Below are 21,441 nucleotides of genomic sequence, written 5' to 3' on the forward strand. Positions count from 1 at the left end.
ATTCAGGCAAAGTTCCCATTCAGAAGAGTTTGCCTCAGTAGGGTTTGACCCAGTTTTACTGTACTTGTTTAAACCTCCTGTTCCCTATATCATCTGGCAATCCATCCTCATGCATCTTTACATTGTCCATCTTTCTGCTTAGTAAAATACAGTTTATTAATTAATTGAACAAAAAAAGTGAGCACTTGGTGTGTCTGCCTCAGACCTTTTTTTTCCCTTCTCCTAGAAACTCTTCCTAATGCACTTGTCAGTGTGTGTCGCATTGCTTTGAATCCAAGAGACTTCTTCAGTCAATGTAGGAAGGAAATCACTGTTGTAGACTGACAAAGGTGGATGTGGCCAGCCATGCAGCAAACACAAATTAAAAGAAAAAAAAAAAAAGGTAGGAAAGACAGAGAGGTTTGTGGGTCAGGTTTATTTCATGAGAGGAAGGAGTCGGCTGGATGTAGGTTTCTTTGATTTGGCTGCAGGAAAACATTCAAATGAACCTGTCCCTTTTTACTGCTGCAGAAGGTAAGAGAACTGATTTGCCTTATTAAAATTATTATATTTATTTTAACTATAATATCATAATTTTGTTCAGGAAATTAAATTCTTCCTAGCACCCTCTAATCCTTTTATCAGTTGTATCTGCTCTTGCAGGACTGATGTAATATTCTAATTTCTTTTGTGCTCTTTGCCTTTTGATGATGGTCAACAATGTTTTCATATAAAAAAATTTTAAACATTAAGGAAAAGAAGGGTGCCTCTGATGGACTGTCTTCCACTTTGAAATAGGCAGGTTAGCCTTTATATACCAAATAAGAATGTTTTGTAAACTGAAAAGAATCGAGTGTTTTGTGAAAATGGGTCTGTTGACAGTGAAAATGACTTCTTGAAAGGCATTCTCAAAATATACAAGGAAAGTAAGGCAGAATTAGCCTTTGTGAGAAGTGATTTTAATCTTGGACTTTAAAGTGCATTAGGGATTTTCCCATGTATTGAGACAGAAAAGATTAGAAGGGACTATAATAACAATGGATTTCTCTTGTTGCTGAAATAAAAGCATAGCCTCCTTAGAAGACATCATTATCCTGTTAATGAAATTATCTGCATTAATTCTGAAAATATCTTTCTTCAAACTGATAAAAAACCAATGTAAATCTGTAAAATAGCCACAAATGTAACAGCCCCAAACAGCAGCAGACTTTGCACTCCTGGTGATTTTGGACCATCACAATGTGTGTATTAATTAATCATTTTTACTGCTGTCAGTTCCTGCAGTTTTAAGGAGCAGAGGCAAGGCCTCTGTTTTCTCTCCTACAGTCTGTTCAGAGCCTAGAAAGAAGGGATTTTCAGCCTTGTTTGCAACAGTATGGACAAATGCTGGGATTTCACCTTCACTCTTGTTGATGCATTTTGCTTTTGAAGAGCCCCTGGATAAATAATCCCACAGCTGGAAGGAGAACCTCCCCTTCTTCACATCTTTCTTTTCGGTGTTCAGCTTCTTGACCGTATCAACCTTCCCCTTCTTTTCTTCATGTCCCAGTTCCAGCTGAATAAGTGGCAAGTGCTTCTGCTCATTCAGCTCTTGTCTTCAGTAATTCCTGGGCTGGTGTGAGGGCACCCTGCTGAGAAGGGGGGGGTTGACGTTTTGAACCTTGGATTTAGGAGGGAGTTGATTCCTGGTCTCTCATGCCCTGAACTGTGGGTTCACCCCCTGTAATCTGCCTTTTGCAAACTCTGAACCCTCTCAAATCTGTTACAGAATGTTGTAGATGTTTCTGTGGAGAAGAAATCCACAGGTTCTGCACTGCAAGTAGATTGAGATGATTCCCTGAAACCTTGGTTTTGGCTCTTGAGTACTAGGGGAAAATGGGAAGCTTGGGCACAATGCTGTGCTTAGCATTTCCTACTGCAGTGCTCTGCAGAGCTTCCTGCTTGCTAGAAGTGGGTTGCTAGGTTCTTTCCACACCTGCCTCTTTTAATATTGCATAAACCCCTGAATATGGGGGTTGGATTCCACTACAGAAGAGAAGCAGCCAAATTATCAGTGGTTTGTGCACTCTTTGTTCCCTGAAAGAAACTGTGAATGCAGTTCTCCTGACTGAGTTCCATGTGGAGTCTTTGTGCACACAGCATGCCTTTGGTCCCAGCCAGCCTCAAACATGGACCCATGGAATTGGTTTCTCCTACAGCAATCCTTTCCCAGGCAGAAGAAATCCATGCCATGCCATTACAGGACACTTGCTGCCAGTTACTTGAGAAAGCAGAGGAGCTTTTTGTAAAGATACAGATGTTGTTTTGTCATGATGTACTGTAGAAAAAAAACTTAAAACTTACTGTTGTTTGCCAGGAAGAACCTTAAAGCTCTTATAAATGGGATTGTTTTGGATCAAAATAGTTTCCAAGGCTTGGGTAACTGCAGTTAGGGTAGCATTCCTCAGCCCTCTTGTTTTGGTGTCCCACAAAGAGATCTGTTACACTGCCTGTGTTGAAACCTTGCTTTCTGACAGTGTTTTGGATCTAAGAGTGACAGTTCTGGGGGCTTTGGGAGAAATCCTGTAAGTTATAATTGCCTTTAGAAAGACCAGGGACACAAAGTATGGACTTGTACTTGAAGCTGGTAGGAAATCCAGTGGAACAGCTGCAGCTGCTTAAGGCACCCCATGAATCAGTGTTCATCAAACTACCAGATGTCATACACTGAGAATGGACTGAAAAAAATCTTTTCTCTAGCACTAATTGTTTAGTTTTTCATAGCTTTATTCGTGATGAGAGGATTCGTCAGCCTGCAGGAGGTCTCAAGTCTCCCCTCGGCTTGTATAGATGAGGTGGTAGGCCAATCATTTTCATTGGGAAGTGTTATTTTTCTTTGTCTTGTAAAAACTGCCCCTCCCTGTACTTGTCAGTAGCTGGTGTAGTCCCCGTGATGTGATTTTCTGCAAGGCTACAGTGATGGGAATAAGCCTGTCATTCCAAAGCATTAGCAAACACTGAGGTGGGAGCTAGTTCACCCATGGAAACATGACACAACAGCATAAAATACAGAACTAACAGAGACTGCTGTGAGCAGCACTTTGTGTCCTTTATCAGGGGAAAAAAAGGTAGATAGCTATTTGGGGAAGGGTTTTTTTTGTTGTTTAAATGCTATTTTTTATAGGAATTTATTATATATTTATTGTATAAATGCTTTATTTATAGGAAAAAGAAAAGTGGGGAATTTTGAAACAGGTACAATGAAAAATAAAGTCACCCCTGGCCAAAATGTAAACTGGTTTGCTTTTTAATTAAAGATTTTTTTTTAAATTTTACACTTTTAAGTACTAAATCTGATGACTATGAGGAATACAGCTGTGTCAGGATGCTTCAGAGGTTTTTAATACAGTCAGTCAGGTGTGTAATATGAGTATAGTGTGAGTTGTGAGATGTGATTTGTGCACAGCATGTGTTCTTCTAAGCAATTAGTGTGTATTTTTGAAATTCACTTGCTCCTAGGATTGGTTTCTGATGTTGGTAAACCCAGTAGAAAGGGCCAGGTACATGCTCCACGTGTTAAAATGCACAACTGCCTCATTCCTCCATCCTGCATTAACCAATAGCCTGGCTGGTGTCACCCACTCCAGCATGACATAGTGGCTGGTGGTGCTAGAGCATGTGTCCATCCTGCTTTATTTTTCCGGTGTGTGTGTCTGTCTGTCCTGCAGCCTTTGTCTGTGTGTGTTCGTAAATGCAGGGGTGGAGGATAAGGTGGGGCTGCTCCAGCACTGCCCTGGCTGTGGGCCTGCTGCCAGCAGGGAGTGGCACCTGGCCCCCTCCATTTCAGTGTCTGTGCCCAAGGAGGAGCTCTGCAATTCACATGAGGAGTACAATGAACACCCTTTGTTCAGCTCACAGTGGACTGGCTCTAGTACACACCCCAGTGCCACAGTGAAGAGCACAGAGGTCTTGTTGGGCCATGATGAAGGTGAACTGAGCATGGTCCCATTTGGTTCCTCTTCCCCTCTACTCACCTGCCATCCATTCCATTCTTTATGTGCCTGGCGTTGCTGCCTTCTGGGGAGGGAAACCTGGTTGTGTTTTTCCCCAGATGGAAGTGAAGCCCCTCCAAGAGTCTCTCCATGTCTCTGTAGCTTTGAAGTCAGTGTAACCATGGCTCCCACTTAAATCAGGGATCTTGTTTTTCAGGCCTGGCTTAGAGCAGAAGTAAAAGGGGCAGTTAGCTAAAAGATCTGGGAGCTGATTTTTTCTTTGTGCCAGAGAATACTGCCAAGAACAGTACACAGGGTAGGCCACAATATTGTTACTGAAAGTAAGTCAGTTGTTTACACGATGGGGGAAAATATGTCCATACCAAAGATAGCCTGGAAGGACTTTAGTTCTCCAACAGGTAAAGTTTTACCCCCGTGTACACAGATAATTTCGGGCCATACTGGGTCATGTTTGATTTCCAGTTGTTTTGTGGACACACTCCATTTGCATTGTGCCAGCTGACTGCAAACACAGAGGGGAAAAAAAGCCTCTGTGTACCTCCTGTTTGTATGACCTGAGCACATCAGTAAGTAGTACTTTATCAGTAGGGGTTATGTAAAAGTAAAATCAAGGGAGAATCTTCTTCACTGACTAACAGAACAGCTGACTTTTCAAAAGTGAAATAGTTGAAGTTTCATTTCACAGCACTCAGTCTTGGGAGCTGAAGCCAAAAATAGTACTGGATCCTCTAAAGGTTTGTGTCTCAGGAGGATGGAGCTGTCCCCCTGAAACTGGTCACTAGCTCATTTTAAGAAAGCCAGAATTGTTCAGAATTAACAGGATAATTGCAGAATTATCAGCCTAATACTGTAACAGCATCAGTAAGAGATCAGCACTAATAATTGAAGATTGTTCATGTCAGCATATCTAACTGAAGGTAGGGAGATAGAAATATCATAGGGGTAGCCTTACTTAGCTGTGTGCCTACAGCTGTACATTACAGCCTGATCAGTTCATGGGCAGCTTCCTTTCCAGTCATATCATCTGCCTCTGGTGAGAGTGTAAGATCTCAGAACATCTATGTGGAGGAGAAAAAAGGCAGATAAGCTGGATCATGAGTGGAAAGATAGGCATTATGAGACCCTGAGATCCTCTCAGCTGGTGAGAGCATGGTGCTAAAATGCCAAGATTCAATCCCTCTATGGGTTGGTCACTTGAGAGTTGGACTTGATGATCCTTCTGTGTGTGAAGGATCCTTCCTGCCCTTCCAACTGAGACTATTGTGTGAAACAGCTGTCCTTGCTGGCCAGCAGTCTGTTTGGCATAAGAGTCTGCTGCACAAGGAGAGGCTATATGATTCTTTTGTTAATTCAAGGAAAACTTTTTAGTTAGGGTAATTATTTTTATTCATGTGGCTTTGTGTAAAGTGTTCCAGGAAATGAAGGAGTATTGCTCAGAGTAAAATAAAAGGCTTTCCTTAGCATTTTTTAATTGAGAGGTCTGCACATACAAAAGTATATAAAATCAGAAAAAGAAAAGTAAAGCAAGTTATTCAAGTCAGGGTCTCTTGTAGCTGGAGACCTGTTGTCCTGCAAGGCTGCTTTTACAATCTGCCACCATGCAAATACTTCTGCAATGCTCAGGCATTGGTCAGGGTCTGATTCTGAATCTTCTGGCTTCTTTTCATATAAGATAGAGTATCTAACCTTAATTATTTTATGTTATTAATAATGTGTTGTTCTTTACCTAGTGATGTTTTCTCAGCCTCAAATAGTGTTAATGTTCCTTAAATCACTGTTTTAAGGCCATAGCTGAAACAGATGATTGATTGTCTGGTTTTCACTGGGTCAGTCTCAGGAGAAAAACAAAGCCCTTGTAATTCCAAGAGGATGGATGCAGCCACTTTGAGATTTGAAAATGCTTTGTTCTAGGCCTGGTTCAGCAAAGTACTTCATCGTGAGACATTTTAAACTCAGGGATGTCATCAGGTTGCCTGCAGCATGGCTGCTGGTCAGCTCCTTGAGTACATTGCTGAATCACAGGATTCACACTTAATCCTTATTACCATAGAGACTACTAATAGTGCATAGTCATTTTTGTCTGAGTAGCAGTGGCAGGAGTACAAGCCTGAAATGGAGAATTTTCTAATAATTCTTCTGTCATGGCACAAGCAAAGACTGTTCTTGATTCTACTATACTGATCCTAACAGCCTATAGGCTGAGTGGAATGGTTTAGAAATTTGGATGAACAAATAGTTACACTGCATTCATTGGTTTCTTTGTCTTAATTGATGGTGAGGAGCCTGGGGGTAAGTGGGGAAACAGCAAAGAAAATGAAGAGTCCTTATGTTAAAATAGTGATTTTCACATATTGATTTCAGGTGTCAGACAGCATAAGGAAGAAATCGTTTATAAACCCATTCAGTGTAGGAAACTTGGCAGAAATCTTGCAAAAACCATTAATCATTAGCCATGCATAAGGCCTGTTATGACTATGAAGGTTCTCAGTATTTTGCCAAATTCAGGATTCATACAGTAGATTGACTTGCTGGCATTCAGCAGTCTGTATTACCAAGGTCAGTGGAAAGAAATCAATGCCTCATACCTTCCTCCACCTCAGTTGCATGTCTTGTACTGGACTAAACAGCACATTTAGTAGAAAAATATCAGTGTACTTTGAGCTCATTGATGCATTAGTGTTGTCAGAGCCATCCATCATTCCATTCTATCTCCATTTCCAAAGACTCTTTGACCCACTGTCATCCTTGGGAGAGGTATGCCTGTAAAATACTATCAGCTCTCATCTTGTGGCATAAACATGCTTGTGTGGGGGGAGGCAGGCTTTTGGTTTGATTTTTTCCATAAGGAAAATTCAGTTTCGTGGTGGCTAAAATGAACTGGGTGCTGGCAGTTCTTTACAGACTTACATTGAAAATATTGAGCTGAAAGGGTTATGTAAATGCAGTCCTGGAAGGGTTATGTAAAAGCAGTCCTGTTCAGCTGTGTGCTTGGAGTTTACTGTTGGTGGGGATGTGCCCTGTTTTTTCCATCTTCAAGAAGAAGTACCAGTAAAGAGTCTGATGGCTGTGGAAGTGAAACCTGCTGCTCTTTCCTGGGAAGAAAGTGGGGAAAGACCACAGGCCCCTTAAGCCTTTGGACTAGGCAAAGGCCCTCTGTGAGGGTCACTTGGATTCTGGTTCAGTGTGTCATGAAGAAAAAGTGCCAAATGTGGCATCCAGCAGGGAGAGTGTGACCTTTGTGGGAGCACTCGTGAAAGACACACCCTCTTCCTTGGCTGAGGAAGGTGTGTCCTCCTTAAGTTTGCATGTGTTTGCTGCCAGCAAATCCTTCTCCAGCTTTCTCCAGTGCTTTCCAAGCCTGCTTCATTTTCTGTTTTTCCCATTTATTAGTATGACTGCTCTTGTTATTATGCTTGAAGAGTGTGTAGTGGATAATTTGATTGTGTAGGTGCTGTATGACAACATGGTTTCCCACCGCTGCGGCTGATTCCTGAGTTTTTTACTTTGCCATGATAAAATATTGCTTTGCAGCTAAGCTTATTCCTCTGTGTAAGCCTTTTTTCCCCATCTCAGATGTGTTTGCCAGTCACATTGCTAATCTATGTATTTTTTTTCTTTTTGGTGCAGAGGTTCATCTGCATTTCTTTCAAACAGCAGATTTGCCGCCTTTGACTATGACATAAAGATGCTTAAACTGTAGAAATGTTTTCATTTGCAGTCTGCAGGATTTTTGTTTGGTTGGTTTGGTTTTTTTGTGTGTGCTTCAATGCATTCTGGTTTAGCTTCCTTAAAGCTATTGCTTCTTATATCATACCCTTGTCATCCATTGCAATCCACCCCTCCTATCCTCAGTCATTGCCAGAACTCTTATTTTTTGCGTGTGCCACTTTATTACAAATGTTTAACCCTGCTGGAGTGCCCTTCTTAGGCAAAATCTCCATCACTTCCACTGGGATGTTTGCCTTCAAAGTGAAGGTTAGGACTGGGTGCACTAGGTGTTTAGACTTAATCCCTGAACAAAATGTTTACTGCAGTCATTTTCCAGTACATAAAAACTAGGCTTCAGTATTTTTGTTTTAGTGGTATTTCTCTTCAGCCAGTGGAACAAGGTGCTAAGACCCCTTGTGTGGAGTAGTGACGTACCCACTCCCTACCTGGCTAAGGAATGCTGCATTTAGGAGGCTTGTGTTCTGAATGACCCAGCTGAAGAACACTGGATTCATTTGGCAGTCAGAATTGCTTTGATGCCATTGGTACTGTTTGTTTGCACCACAGGAAGAGACACAGTAGGATACATAGAGAAAAGCAGTGTCTAGCTATTTAATTGCTGTGAAACGAGGATGACATCAGCCCAGTGGCCATGCTTTTTACTTCATGGGGATTGCAAGTCAGTCACCATATGTAAGAACATACAGGAGCAAAATTACTGTAGGTGTAGATTCCTAGTTTGGTTACCTGTAGATTTTAGAATGTCAGTTGTTTTTTTTACTCAGTATCAACATATGCAAATATTTAAATAATGAGCAATACTTCGATACTAATTGTTCTAAGAACAGTCAGATTCATCAGAGAAAAAGATGCCTCCATGAACTACAGATCTGAAGAAACAGAATTGGCCCAATGCTAGTTGTAACAAGCTTTAGAAAAAACTTAAAAAACCTGTTTTACAGATTAGTGGAGAAAGATATGCAATATTCTGCAGTCATTCTCTTCATATTTTCCATTATAGGAAGAGTTCAAGGAGATAGGAATCATTATCTTCCACAGGACATTAAAAAAAGATCAAGCTATTAATGATTAACGGAGTGAGTATTAAAACAAAACTTAACTAGGTATTACCCTTTGAAAATAAAGTGGCAGAGTATGAGAGTAGCCTTTTTAGTTTCAAATTAACTTAATTAGCATCTGATCTAGTCTCACAGAAACATGCCAAGTATTCTTTGACTTCAGCTGCAGCTGTAGGTGACTGACCATTTTGAAGACCAGACCTTCAAGATCTGGGAGTATTAATAGGTCTGTTGCTGATTTCCACATGCTGGTTTGGTGACAGCCGTGAGATTTTGGTCATTTGGCAAAGAGCAAGTGTTTTAAGTTGATACAGTTAAAAAAACAGCCTCTTCTGAGACTTGCAAAACCCTTTGCAGGCATTATCTTAGTATTATCATAGCATTATCTTAGCATTAGTTTAGGCTGCATGTAGAACAACAATGTATAAAAATGCATAGAAATGGATTACCGTGTATGTTTTAAATATCAGCAACACACAAAGGTACCAGTGGTTACTTTGAAGTTGCAGACTTCACCAACACAAAACTAACATAAGCTACAGAGTCCAGCAAAGCTTCTAATGAAGTGAGGTTATTTGTGATTTTGCTGTTTTATACCAATCATGAAGACAATGAATTTACATGAAATCATCTCATTTCAGTGCTCACATTTATACAAGTACAACTCACATTTTTCATAGAAAACCTTATATATTGAAAGAAAACTAGTATTTAACACTTTAAAGCAGATTTCTAGGTGGATGCCTTGCTGCATGCTCACATCTTTCTCCCTTTCCATTCCATCATTCATATTAAAATGTTGTAGGCTACGTGACTGCCTGCCTGTAAGTGCTTTAAATAATTTTGCTATAAAACCCAAACAAATTACTTCAGATTTACTTGCAGCCACGAAGATGGAATTCCGTGTCCAGGAGGGCACGTGCCCTTTTGCAGCAGAACCATTAGACACAAAGCAACGTGAATCTGGGAAGGACAGTAAGACTGTTGAGCAACCTAAATATGATGCCTTAGTTCCACAGTCAGCAAAAACAGAGGCTGCAGATAAAAAGGATTCAGAGAGCAAAGACAAAGAAAAAATGCTTTCACCTCCATCAGAGTGGATCTTGAAAACTGATTCACAGAAGAAAGGGGAAGCCAGTTTTGCAGAACCTGCTGCTAAGCCTCCTGCTCCTCAAGAACAAGAGCACTTGTCATCTCAGCTGCCTGAAGTGAGCAGGGCGGAAGAAAGGACTGCAGGTGTGCCCTCATCAACCAACCAAGCTACGGCTATCAAGTTTCAAGACAACCTCAGAGATATCCAAGGTGGTGCCATCAGCCATGGTGAAAGTTCTCTATTGCTAGAAGAACCCAAGGCAGAAGCAGCCAAAAGTGAACTTCCTTCAGGCCCATCTCCTGCTCTCCCCCAGGAGCTTTCACTAAAAGACAGTTTCAAACCACATCAGGAACCTACTGATCAACTGTTTGCCAAAGATCTCAGTAAGGATGAACAGATCCACAGAGACAGGACATTATCTCTCCAAGAAGTCTCAGCAGTAACTGTAGATGGATTGAAAACTCCAAGCACCCCAAAAATCCCTCCATGGGGAGAGGAAAAGGACATGACTAAGGATGAGAGTGACGAGGAAGAAAGGTTCAACTTTTATGATAAAGGGGAGGATCAAATATTAGATGTTGGTAAAATTACCGCAAAATCAGAAGTTAAGACACTTTCCCCAGACAAAACAGACTTTCAGAAGGATGGTGAAGCTAAAAAGTCACCTGATACTGTCAAAGAAGAAAAAGAAACGGACCAAAGTGGGCTCTCAGTAGCAGCAGATGTGAAAAAGGAGGTGCAGCAAAGCACACAGGTACCCCCAGCTAAGTTAGGCCATGAACTGACCCTTGAGAAAACAGCAGAGCACCCTGATACTGCTCAGTTATCCAGAGTAACAGAGAAAGCCCCTGAGGCACCAGCTTTAACCACTGAGAAGACTCCTACTCTGGAAGCTTTTCTAGAGAAAGATGTTAAAAAAGATACTGAGGATAAGACAAGTCTTGCAGCTCCTCATCAAATGAAGGAAGAGGAGGATCAGTCAGGAATGTCAAAGTATTTTGAAACCTCTGCTCTGAAAGAGGAAGCCTTCAAAGCAGATGGTCTGAAACAAAGCAGTGATTACTATGAGCTAAGTGACACTAAAGAGAGTAAATATGAGCCTTATCAGAGAGGTCCTCTAATACCTGAAGATGAAGAGGAGGAGGAAGAGGAAGAATTACAGACAGAATTAAATCAGCAGCAGAATGTGCATGCTCGTGAAATGGGGTACAGTACCCTGGCTCAGGGCTATACACCAGACACATCTGAAGAACCCAGTTCTCCAACAGAAAGAATGTTCACTATTGACCCCAAAGTCTATGGGGACAAGAGAGAACTCCACAGTAAAAATAAAGATGACCTAACTCTGAGCAGGAGCTTGGGACTTGGGGGGAGATCTGCAATTGAACAGAGAAGTATGTCTATTAACTTGCCCATGTCCTGTCTGGATTCAATAGCCCTAGGATTTAGTTTTGGTCGTGCACATGATCTTTCTCCCCTCGCTTCAGATATTCTGACTAACACTAGTGGAAGTATGGATGAAGGTGATGACTACTTGCCAGCAACCACACCAGCATTGGAGAAGGCCCCCTGCTTCCCCATTGAAAGCAGAGAGGAAGATGAGCACACAGAAGAAGAAAAAGTGATGGCAGAAGAAAAAGTCCAGCCTGAGACCTTGGCTGAACCATCTTTCCAAGCCAAAGATTACTACAAAAATGGGGCTGTCCTGGCTCCTGACCTGCCTGAAATGTTAGACTTGGCAGGGACAAGATCTAGATTAGCCTCTGTGAGTGCAGATGCTGAGGTGGCACAGAAGAAGCCAGTTCCTTCTGACACTGTTGTGGAAGACAGCAGCACAGCCCTGCCACCTGTGACAAATGAAAACCATGTAATTCTGAAAGCTGAAAGTCAGCTGGAGGACTTGGGCTACTGTGTTTTCAATAAGTACACAGTACCTCTCCCTTCTCCAGTTCAGGACAGTGAGAATTTAACAAGTGAAACCTGTCCCTTCTACGAAGGCACAGACGAAAAACTGAGACGTGGCCTTGCTCCTGACTTGTCTTTAATAGAAGTGAAGCTGGCAGCTGCTGAAAAATCAAAAGAAGACTTCCTCAGTGAAAGAGCTTTAGGTCAGCATGGCGAGTCCACTCTGGTGAGGGACTTTGAGGAGGAGAAAAAGGAGAAACTGGATACTGTGCTAGAAAAAAGTGAAGATCAAGTTGACTCTAAAGAGGTCTGTCCCATTAAAGGAGCAGAACAAGAGAAGACAAGAGCTGAGGGAGTGTTAGAAAGGAAAGAAGAAAGCGTGGCTAGTAAAGTTCATTTACCTGCCGATACAATGTATGACAGAATTTCTGCTTCAGAGATAGCAGTAGAAAAGGATTCTATTTGTTTGTTGTTGGAGAAGGAGAAGACTCTTAGTGTTGTTCATGAAATAGCTGAAATAGCTGATATAGAAGCTCCAGTTAAACCAGATTACAACGCTATTAAGCACGATATGGAGGTAGCCGCAAGGAGAGCTGACCAAGAATATCAGAGTAAGTTAGACACTAAGATCAGTGAGGCTGTTTCTCTTCCATTAGGGAAGGACCAAGCTTCTCTTAAAAAAGCAGAGCCTGAACCCAAAGACACTCAGCAGAAAGAGGAGACCATCTTCTCCAAAGAAGCAAAGGATGCAGATGTACTTTCCAAGACTGAACCTAGTTATGCAAAGGACAGCAGCAAACTGTCAGAAATAGAAATTAAGGAAAAAGTAACTAAGCCAGATCTGGTACATCAAGAGGCAGTTGATAAGGAGGAATCTTATGAATCTAGTGGAGAACATGATCAAGCTCAAGAAAGTTTGAATGGAGAATCTGTGAAACCAGAGGATATCAAAGCAGAACCTCCAAAACCTCCCGTGTCTGGGGAAGAGATGCCTACACAGGTACCAGCTAAGGGGACTTCTGTGGAGCTCCTCTTTCCAAAAGCTGAGCCTCTCCAGGAGGAGCCTGCTGAGATTCAGATGGAGAGCATACCACAGCTTGTAGAAGGAGTTCAAGAGGCTCTTGACAGGGCTGTGAAACCTACAGAAACCCAAAAGCTGCTGCCATGTGAACTGGCAGCTGGGGCCCCGAAAGAGGAAGAATATGAGGAAGAGGAGGTGGAAGCAGGGCAAGAAGCAAAAGAAGAGGATAAACAGCATCTTGTATCAGAAATGCCCCCAGAGTTTGGCGAGCCTGCTGCAGAAGAAATGGGAGCCAAGGGTAGCCCAGAAGCCCTGCCTGAGCTGAAAGGCATTATTGAATCAGTGGTGACAGTGGAGGATGACTTTATCACCGTGGTGCAGACAACAGTTGATGAGGGTGAATCTGCTTCTCACAGCGTGCGATTCGCTGCTACTCAGCAGGAAGACATTGAAACAGGAGACTCCCAGGCTGAGGAGGAGCTAGATGTTGAAGAAGTGGAAGTTGAGCCCAAGGAAGGCTCCCGAGAGGCTCCTGCTTCGCCCCAGAGAGAAGAAATTCTGCTCACTAACTACAAAACAGAGACGTGTGATGATTACAAAGACGAAACAACAATTGATGACTCCATCATGGACACGGACAGTCTCTGGGCAGACACTCAAGGTGTGCATTATCCTTTCTGTTTTGTCTGTTGAATATTTTTGCTTCCAAATCATAATGATTGAAAAGCAAAACTATTACGGTTATAATAGTAATCTCAGCATGTTTCAGAAAAATGGTAAAAATAGTTTGCTTTTTTAAAATTAATCATCTGCTCGGTCTTCAACTATTTTTTTCCCTGCTCCTCTGAGGCATTGTTAACATTTGTTACTAATCTTTGTTTGTTGTTGTAATTTGCTCTGATCCTACAGATGATGATAGGAGCATCATGACTGAACAGTTAGAGACTGTTCCTAAAGAGGAGAAAGCAGAGAGAGAAGTGCGAAGATCATCTCTTGATAAGCATAAAAAAGAGAAACCTTTTAAAACTGGGAGAGGCAGGATTTCTACTCCTGAAAGGAAAATAGCTAAAAAGGAACCTAGCACACTCTCCAGAGATGAAGTGAGAAGGAAAAAAGGTTCATTTCACACTCCTATTACAATTTTTTTTAAAATTTTCTTACTATTTTACAGTACTATCTGGTTACTCTGTTGTAGATTATGTGCACCATGGCATTATTAACAGTAGTGTTTTCTAATGAGATATTGTACAACTGTGTGAGACGCCATGTCCAAGGCTCACTGCTCCACTGGTCCTGTTTCATTGTAGACATCCCCACTGATTACTGGGTAATGCACCAGTGCTCCCCCTCTTCCAGCATAGGATTTGTTCCCCTCAGAAGAAGCACCGCGTTGGGTTGGAGTTGTGGGGCAGTGGGCCTGACACTTGACATAATGATCATGTGAAATGGTTTGCTGGGTTTTTTTCTGATTCTGTGTTTTTGTGTTCTTTTTGTCCATAGCAGTGTATAAGAAAGCTGAACTTGCTAAAAAAACTGAAGTTCAGGGCCACTCTCCCTCCAGGAAAATAATTTTAAAACCTGCTATCAAATATACTAGACCAACTCATCTCTCCTGTGTTAAACGGAAGCAGACAGGTGACTGCATTCTGTTCAGTTATGCAATGTGGCTGGCAAACATAGACATTTTCTTTTGTGAATCTCATAGCTCTAGCAGCTTCTCTATTTTTTTTTTTCTTCCAAGAGTATCAATCTTCACAAATAGTATTGCTTTTTTAGTGTTTTGTACATTTTTCTTTTACTCTTTCTTTCTTTCCTGGTATTTGTTTGTTCGTTTGATGGAGGCAATGATCATGTATGCTTGTCATTGCTTGGGCCTCCAAGTGCTGTGGTTGTAACTTGGCATTGTGCTTAGAGTGTGGTGTTCTAGGAATCTCTACTCATCTTTAATTTGTGGATGATTTTTTTTGTTTATTTTTAAATTTTTTTTAAATTATGCTTTTTTTTTTTGGTGGGAAAATGTTGGCAACTTAAACCATGGTATGCATTTCCATTATTCTGCTTTTTTACTCTCATGCATAATAAGAAGTGTTTCAGACTTATATTTTGTTTATTGATGTTATCTGCATTGACAATTCCCAATCTGTCACTGATGTTTATGCTGTACAGTCAAAATCCACAGGGAGAATCCAGCCACATACAGCATGGAGCTGAGAGAGAAGAAATCTGGGCTCACACTGCGAAATGCATTCCAAGCAAAAAATCTTAATATTTGGTAGAGGAAGATGAAAGGAAGAAAGAAATGATTCCTGTTACGACTTCATAGGTGTATCATTATTTAGAGGACCAAAATAACTCTTCCAGCATTTTCACATATTATTCGTGGTCCCTGTGAGTTCCAAGTGGAAGGATGATCATCTTGACATTCATTGTGATCTTAAAAAATATTGCTAAAAGAGGCCAGGTTTTCTGTCATGTAACATAGCCACATACTGTAGTGTGGTTGTTTGGAACTAGGGCTAATAAGAGAAGAACCAGGCACAGCAATGCAGAAGTGCACAGGCATCTTCTCACGGCTTAGAAATTAACAGGAAGATTCATTACCCATCATATGGTTAAGCAAAGCAATACCAAAAGTGTTGCCAGGCAGTCATTCCCCTGCAGTTTTGCACCAGTCCCTCCTGTTGTGAATGTAGGCCAGCCCCAGCAGGGAGGTCTGAGCAGTGAAAATGCAGTCAGAGGATGGTTTAGAGCAGGTTTGGTCTCATGCCTCTGCTGTAGGAAGTGTGGATTGGATCCTGCCTGTGTTCCATTGGGACACCAGAACTAACAATCCCATCCCTTTGCTCCTGTGACAGAATCTCATCCATTTACTTCCCTCTCTAAGGAGAAATAAAAGGAAAGGCTCCTTCTGTCCACCCTGTGTTGCACTGATGGCTCCTCCTCAGTTTGCAGTTTCTGGGCTGTCCTAACTTGCACTCTGAACCAGAACTACCCAAAAGGGAGGGATTTTAAAACAGAGTTAAAACATTTCTTCTTGCTGTCTCTTGCTGAAGCACAGCTTCATAGCTCAGGAGTTATAACCCATAATTGACATGTTCTTTCAAAAGCCCCAGGGGATTCAATAAGCTGTGGACATGGGTGGGGAGCAGGCGCTGGCTTTGTAGTGTTCTCAACTCTGCAGTTCTACAGCTGTGTGGTCAGAGCTGTCATGCCCTCAGGTACTCTACCACTACCTGCTCTGAACTGTTCTGACCTTTAGGAGCCCAAAGAGAACTGAGTCATAGCAATGGGCTTGGATAAAATCTGCCCTGTGCCTGAAACATGTGCTGCCTTGGCAAATCTCAGAGGCTTTTCTCCCTCACTGCAATGCACAGTGAAGCAGATGTGTTAGTCAAAGTGAGAAATTTAATACAAAAACTACCTCCCTTACTAAAGTCCTCTCTTATTTAAGTCCTGAGGTGGAGAGCAACCAAAATGATGGACCCAGACTGATCATAAAAATTTCAGAAATGTGGCTTGAACTTTGAGCTCTAAAGCAGAGGAGCTGAAACCATGCCAGAAGGTGACCAAAAATGTTTCTTAGAAGGTTTCAGCACACTCATTGTTGCTGGAAAAATTACAGTATGCCTTATTTTCGTCTAGCTCCCATTTTTATATTTCCTGATGGGACTTGGGTGGAGACCATGAGAAAGTCTGCAATGCTCTTTGATATTCTAAGAGTGCAGGTGGTCATATATTGTCTTACATATCCCTGAGCTTGATTGTGTCATCCAGATCTCTCCAGGATCTGGAATCTAGAGGGACATTGTCTCTCTCCCGTTTTCTTTTTATGTGAAATTTAGCACCATTTTTTGAAGCCAGTTTTGACTGTCAGTGCATCCTGTTTGGAGTGGTCTTGCCAGCTTTAGTGATGCCTGGGTAATGAAGCCCCCCAAAAGTTCTTGGCAGTGTGGTCTACAGAGCTTTGAGTGTGTTGCAGTCAGTTAAAATCTCCACACTGCATTTACCATGACTTCAAAATGAAACATGTCCACTCATAAGATACAGATATCTACCAAAAGAAGTTAATATCTGCTTTTGTGTTTTGCACAATGGCCAGAAAAGTACATTTTTCTCTTAATGCCCCTCAATACCTGAAAACAAATTCCCACATCACTGGTAAGCACTGGGAAGTACTAGTAACTTAGAGCACCAAATCCGTGAGGCAGGGACTGTTTTTTGAGAGACTTGTCCATTTGAAAAAGAAATTGTAAGGCCAACCCTGATGAGAGAGTTGGGAAGTCTTTGCCTTGACTGGTGTAGCTCCATGAGTGAAACCCCCAACCTGGCCTGTGTTTTGTTGGTGGCTGTGAAATGCTACTGCAGTGTGTTATCAGAGGACAATGACCTGGCCATTATATGCTCCTGTTTCTTGTTTTCAATTGTGGGGTTGCCCCCTGAGCTGAAACATGTTTGTGGGGCCTGTAGAAATCTTGTGTTCAGGTGGAAAAGTTGTGGTTGTTACCAGGCACATTGGCACAAGTGACACGGCTTTTTTTCTAGCTCCCAGTGGTGACTTGCTAGGGTTGAATGCCAAGGGAAGGAGGAAAGAAGCTGTTTGTAGTTATCTAGAAGAGATGGAAACCAGACCCAAACCTGCAGTAACAGCTGTGGTAGAGTGTGACATGGGAAGGCTCTGCTGTACTCACCTCTCTTAAAAATTCAGAAGAACTGAAGTAGGCAGTTACATCTTCTTTTCCTGCTCACAAGTTCTCTCTCCTACACCTTGGATTAGAGTGGGTAGTGTGACAGAAGTCCAGGGATAACCTCACTGTGTCTGGGAGCTGCATAAGAAATGGGAAAAAATAATCTGACCTTTTCTGTATGAGGAATTAGGGTTGGTTTAAAGTTGGAAAACAGTTTGGTTTATAGCAGAAGGTTGTGTTTGTGATTGTTGTCCTACTTTTGCTTTTACCAAGAGAATCCTGGCACAGGTGCCAGAAGATTTCGTGTTAGTTGCTAAGCAGCACATCACTTCCTAAGCAGCAGCCTTGGGGTGAAGCTAATAACCTGCTTTCCAAAAAGCTGCCCCATTCAAAAAACAGTGTGGATGAATTTCAAGTGCAAGAGAAAGATCTTACCTCAAACCATATTGTATCAAATAAATGAAATACTGCGTTAACATTCTTGATGTCCCAGATAAACCTTGAATTTCTAAATTCTTGAGAGCTTAGTTGACCATGACACACTGACCTTGTTGGCACAACTAGGATGAAAATTCAACAGTGAATCTCTCTCTATCCATTATGAATGTTGGCTAATATTTTGAAAGTGGTGACTATAGAGGCCTCTCTTAAAATTTTAATTTGGGGATGATTTAAAGGAGCTTGATTTTTAGAGGACAGTCCTGCAAATCAGGATGCTAAGTTTTCTGAGGATTGAACAGAAACATATTTGTCAGCTATTTCTGGAACTTTTTTCTTTTTGTTTATAGACTTTTAGGAACATGAATACAACATTTGATTTTCTTCAAAACACATAGAATACCATTTTACCTCAAGTAAGATGAATACAGAAAATTTTAAGGCAAGGAAATGTCTGCATACAGTTCAGGGTATTTCACAAAGTACTTGCTTTACACAGTAGTTTCAATGCATTTAATTGGTCTAACAAGTGTACTGAATGGAAATGCTTATTATTACTGTCTTTAACTATCAAGTCTTTCTTTGGATTTCTCAGCAGCAGGTGGTGAAACAAACCAGGCTCCTGCTGTATTTAAACAAGCAAAGGAAAAACTCTCAGTGAGTAAAATAATCTTATTGTTCATCTTTATCATCTCCTTTTGCCCTTATTTCACATCTCTTTGTCTTAATTCAGTAATTGTGTGTTCCATTTAAAATTTGTTCAGCATATTCATTATTCATTTAAAAGGATAGTTAAAACCACCTTTCCTGAATAACCTTAGAAGTCTAGTCTCAGGTGGTAGATGGTGACAGTTTGCAGACCCACAGAGGGCACACAGACTCCAAACTGCAGGACTTGAAGTCTGGGCAGCATTTTGGGCCAGGCCATTCTGTGGGATAAGCTGCATATCGTGGCCCTTCCTGCAGCACCCAACCTGCATTGTCACCTTGCTGGACTGCTGTGTGTTACACAAACACAGAAGGCAGAAACCACCCCCAGCACTCCTGGATATCTCCTGGTGTCCATTCCACAGCCCAGTGTTCTGCAGGGGCCATGCCTGTGTAGAAGTTACTGGCCAGTGGAATTTACATTTACTGCTTTCAGTATGGCCACTTCCTGAGCCACTGTCTGTGCTATAATCTGTCAGATTACAGCCTTGCCTTGCCTTCAGCTGCTCTACAGCCTTTTCTGCTTCCTGTGTCTGGCTCTCTTAAGGAAAGACTCCCTTGCTGCTTGCTGACCCTGAGCTGTTTCTGTCCCATCCCTCCAAAACCCCCAGGAAACCAACCCCCATTCACTCTCCCCTATGCAATTATTTTTGCCATGACAGTGACACATGCTAATTCTCAGCTGCAGCACACCACTTTGTTATCATAAAACGTAGAACATGTTGAGTTGGAAGGGGTCCATCAGAATCATCGAGTCCAACTCCTGGCCCTGAGCAGGACCATCCCCAGCATTAACAATTGAAAATTTCATTAGAATTTTTCTAAATTTCCTAATATATTTCCTAGTATATTCCATAGGTGATTTCTTTTGTTTGTTAAACCAGACTATCAGTTCTTTGGGGAGCAAAAAGCTGTGTCACATGAAGTGCTACACACTGTTTATGAATTGTAAGAAGCTGGTAGTGCTGAGAGCAGTGTAACGTTTTGGAGGCTTTGGAGGAACCATGGTTTTGCAGGTCTGACCCATTCCAGCTCAGAACTGGGAAGCTATTAGAGCTTCTTTACAAGTGAGTAGGATCTGGGCAGGTTTATGGGCTGAGTCTGAGCATGTTTTATTGCTGTCTTTTCTTGAAAGACCATCAACACTTGCACAAGAGAAGCCAATACTTGCCCATTTTCAGTGTTTATGGAGTGCTTTAGTACAAGCACTGCAAAATCATTCTGTGAAATTATCTTTCTGTATACCTTTCCTATTCCTGCACCTTATGTTATAGCACACATCAGAAAGCTGTCCCCTGCTTACTTTCTGTCCCTGTGGCCTTGCCTCTCTGGCTGCCACACTCACGCACCTCTTGGATATTTTCTCTTCTGTGCCTTGCCTTTGCCTCTGCTTTTATAAAGACCTCTCCCTGTTTTTGTTGTTTTGTTTCTTCGTGGTTTTCGGCTTTCATGTCCTTCAAGTGCAGCCTTTTCCTCTCCACTGGTAATGTTAGATTATCCAGCCTGGTCAGTTTTGTTATTCATGTTCAGACTGTAGTTTCCACAGGACAAGTTCAGGAAAAGCTAAACAGTTCCATCTGCTGGAAGCAGCTGTGTAGCTGCAGTTCACAGTGAGGTGATAAAAACCTGGGCCATGTGTTAGGAACACCTTGAAATGAGATGAAGGTTCTGCATCCCCAGTTCAGCAATCCCTGAGTTTCAGTGAGAGTCACACAGATCATTGTCCTCTGAACAGCTGACCCTTCCAGCAGCATAAATTGAAACATAGGTCAGAGGTGAAGTGTTGCTAGCAGAGACTGAGTTTTCCTACAGGGATTGAGACACGGTGTCTTTGCTTGCTGAACCAGCTCTGGGCAGATTCTGCTGCTATTCCTGATGCTAAAAAGTGCCTTGTTACCCAAGTAACATGGAGGGACTCTAGACTGTGATAAATAAAGCTGTGCAGTAGCTCAAGGTAGTAGCTCATGCCCTTTCCCCATCTGTTCCACTGATAGATCTCAGTGCTGTCCATCTTTAGCATGCACATTAGATACATGTATTCACAGAGGACACTGAGCCATATGAGTGAAAATCTTTGCACTGTGACTAGAACCTTAATCTACAGGAGTTTTTCAGTCTCATTATAGGGGTAATTTCTTGCATGCAAGTTGAAAATGGTGAAAACCACAGAATGAAGATTTGGGCCTCAAGCAATGTGTGCTTAGCTCTATCTCTAGTTCAGAAAGCCAGGTGAAAGGTGCTTGCAGAATGTCTGATTCTTGGGGCCACCCAGCGTAGATACTCTGCTTCCATAGTTTCAGCATCAATAAATACCTTCAAGGATTTCTAAACACCATCCAAAGTTTCACAAATGGATGAGACCCATAAATTGAGCTATGACAAACCAGTGAAAGTCTGGCAAAGCCTTTGATTTGACAGAAACACATATTCTGTAGATTCCTGTGTAAAATAATTATTCACTGGTTTTCTTCTGTTTGTTCTCAGACAGTAAAATAAGTATTAAAAAAGAAAGAGGCATAATTATGCTGCAAAACTCATTATGGGAATATGCTCTTGCTAGTAAAGCACTTCCATCCTAATTTCGTGTCTTGCTACTTGGTCTGGAGGATGACATCCAGTAGAACTCCTCTCAGCTGTACTGTAGGACTGGAATTGCTTGATACACAGTTCTGCAACTCAGTCAAGTGAGTGATTCACGGATGACATTCAGCATACCAGCCTCAGTTTTCCATAGGCTGAGAATATAGCCTAAGCCAGAGGCCTGTCAGAGCTGGACAGCACATTCTTTTCTCATTTTCTAACAAGACAACTTAAAAGCAGCTCATGTATCTTT

The 21,441-nt window shown here is 41.8% G+C and overlaps 1 protein-coding gene across 1 annotated transcript in view; it reads left to right on the forward strand.

The window, feature by feature from the left end:
* Nucleotides 1–21,441, forward strand: part of MAP2 (microtubule associated protein 2) — a 226,243-nt gene that overhangs the window by 180,511 nt on the left and 24,291 nt on the right. The window contains exons 8-14 of the mRNA XM_041487718.1: nt 7,009–7,074; nt 9,632–12,201; nt 12,238–12,276; nt 12,322–13,438; nt 13,687–13,893; nt 14,278–14,412; nt 18,496–18,557. Coding sequence (XP_041343652.1) covers nt 7,009–7,074; nt 9,632–12,201; nt 12,238–12,276; nt 12,322–13,438; nt 13,687–13,893; nt 14,278–14,412; nt 18,496–18,557 — 4,196 coding nt within the window. The remainder of the gene's footprint in view (nt 1–7,008; nt 7,075–9,631; nt 12,202–12,237; nt 12,277–12,321; nt 13,439–13,686; nt 13,894–14,277; nt 14,413–18,495; nt 18,558–21,441) is intronic.

This window comes from Pyrgilauda ruficollis, unplaced genomic scaffold, assembly GCF_017590135.1.
Source record: "Pyrgilauda ruficollis isolate IOZ18807 unplaced genomic scaffold, ASM1759013v1 scaffold83, whole genome shotgun sequence".
Classification (NCBI taxonomy): Eukaryota; Metazoa; Chordata; class Aves; order Passeriformes; family Passeridae; genus Pyrgilauda; species Pyrgilauda ruficollis.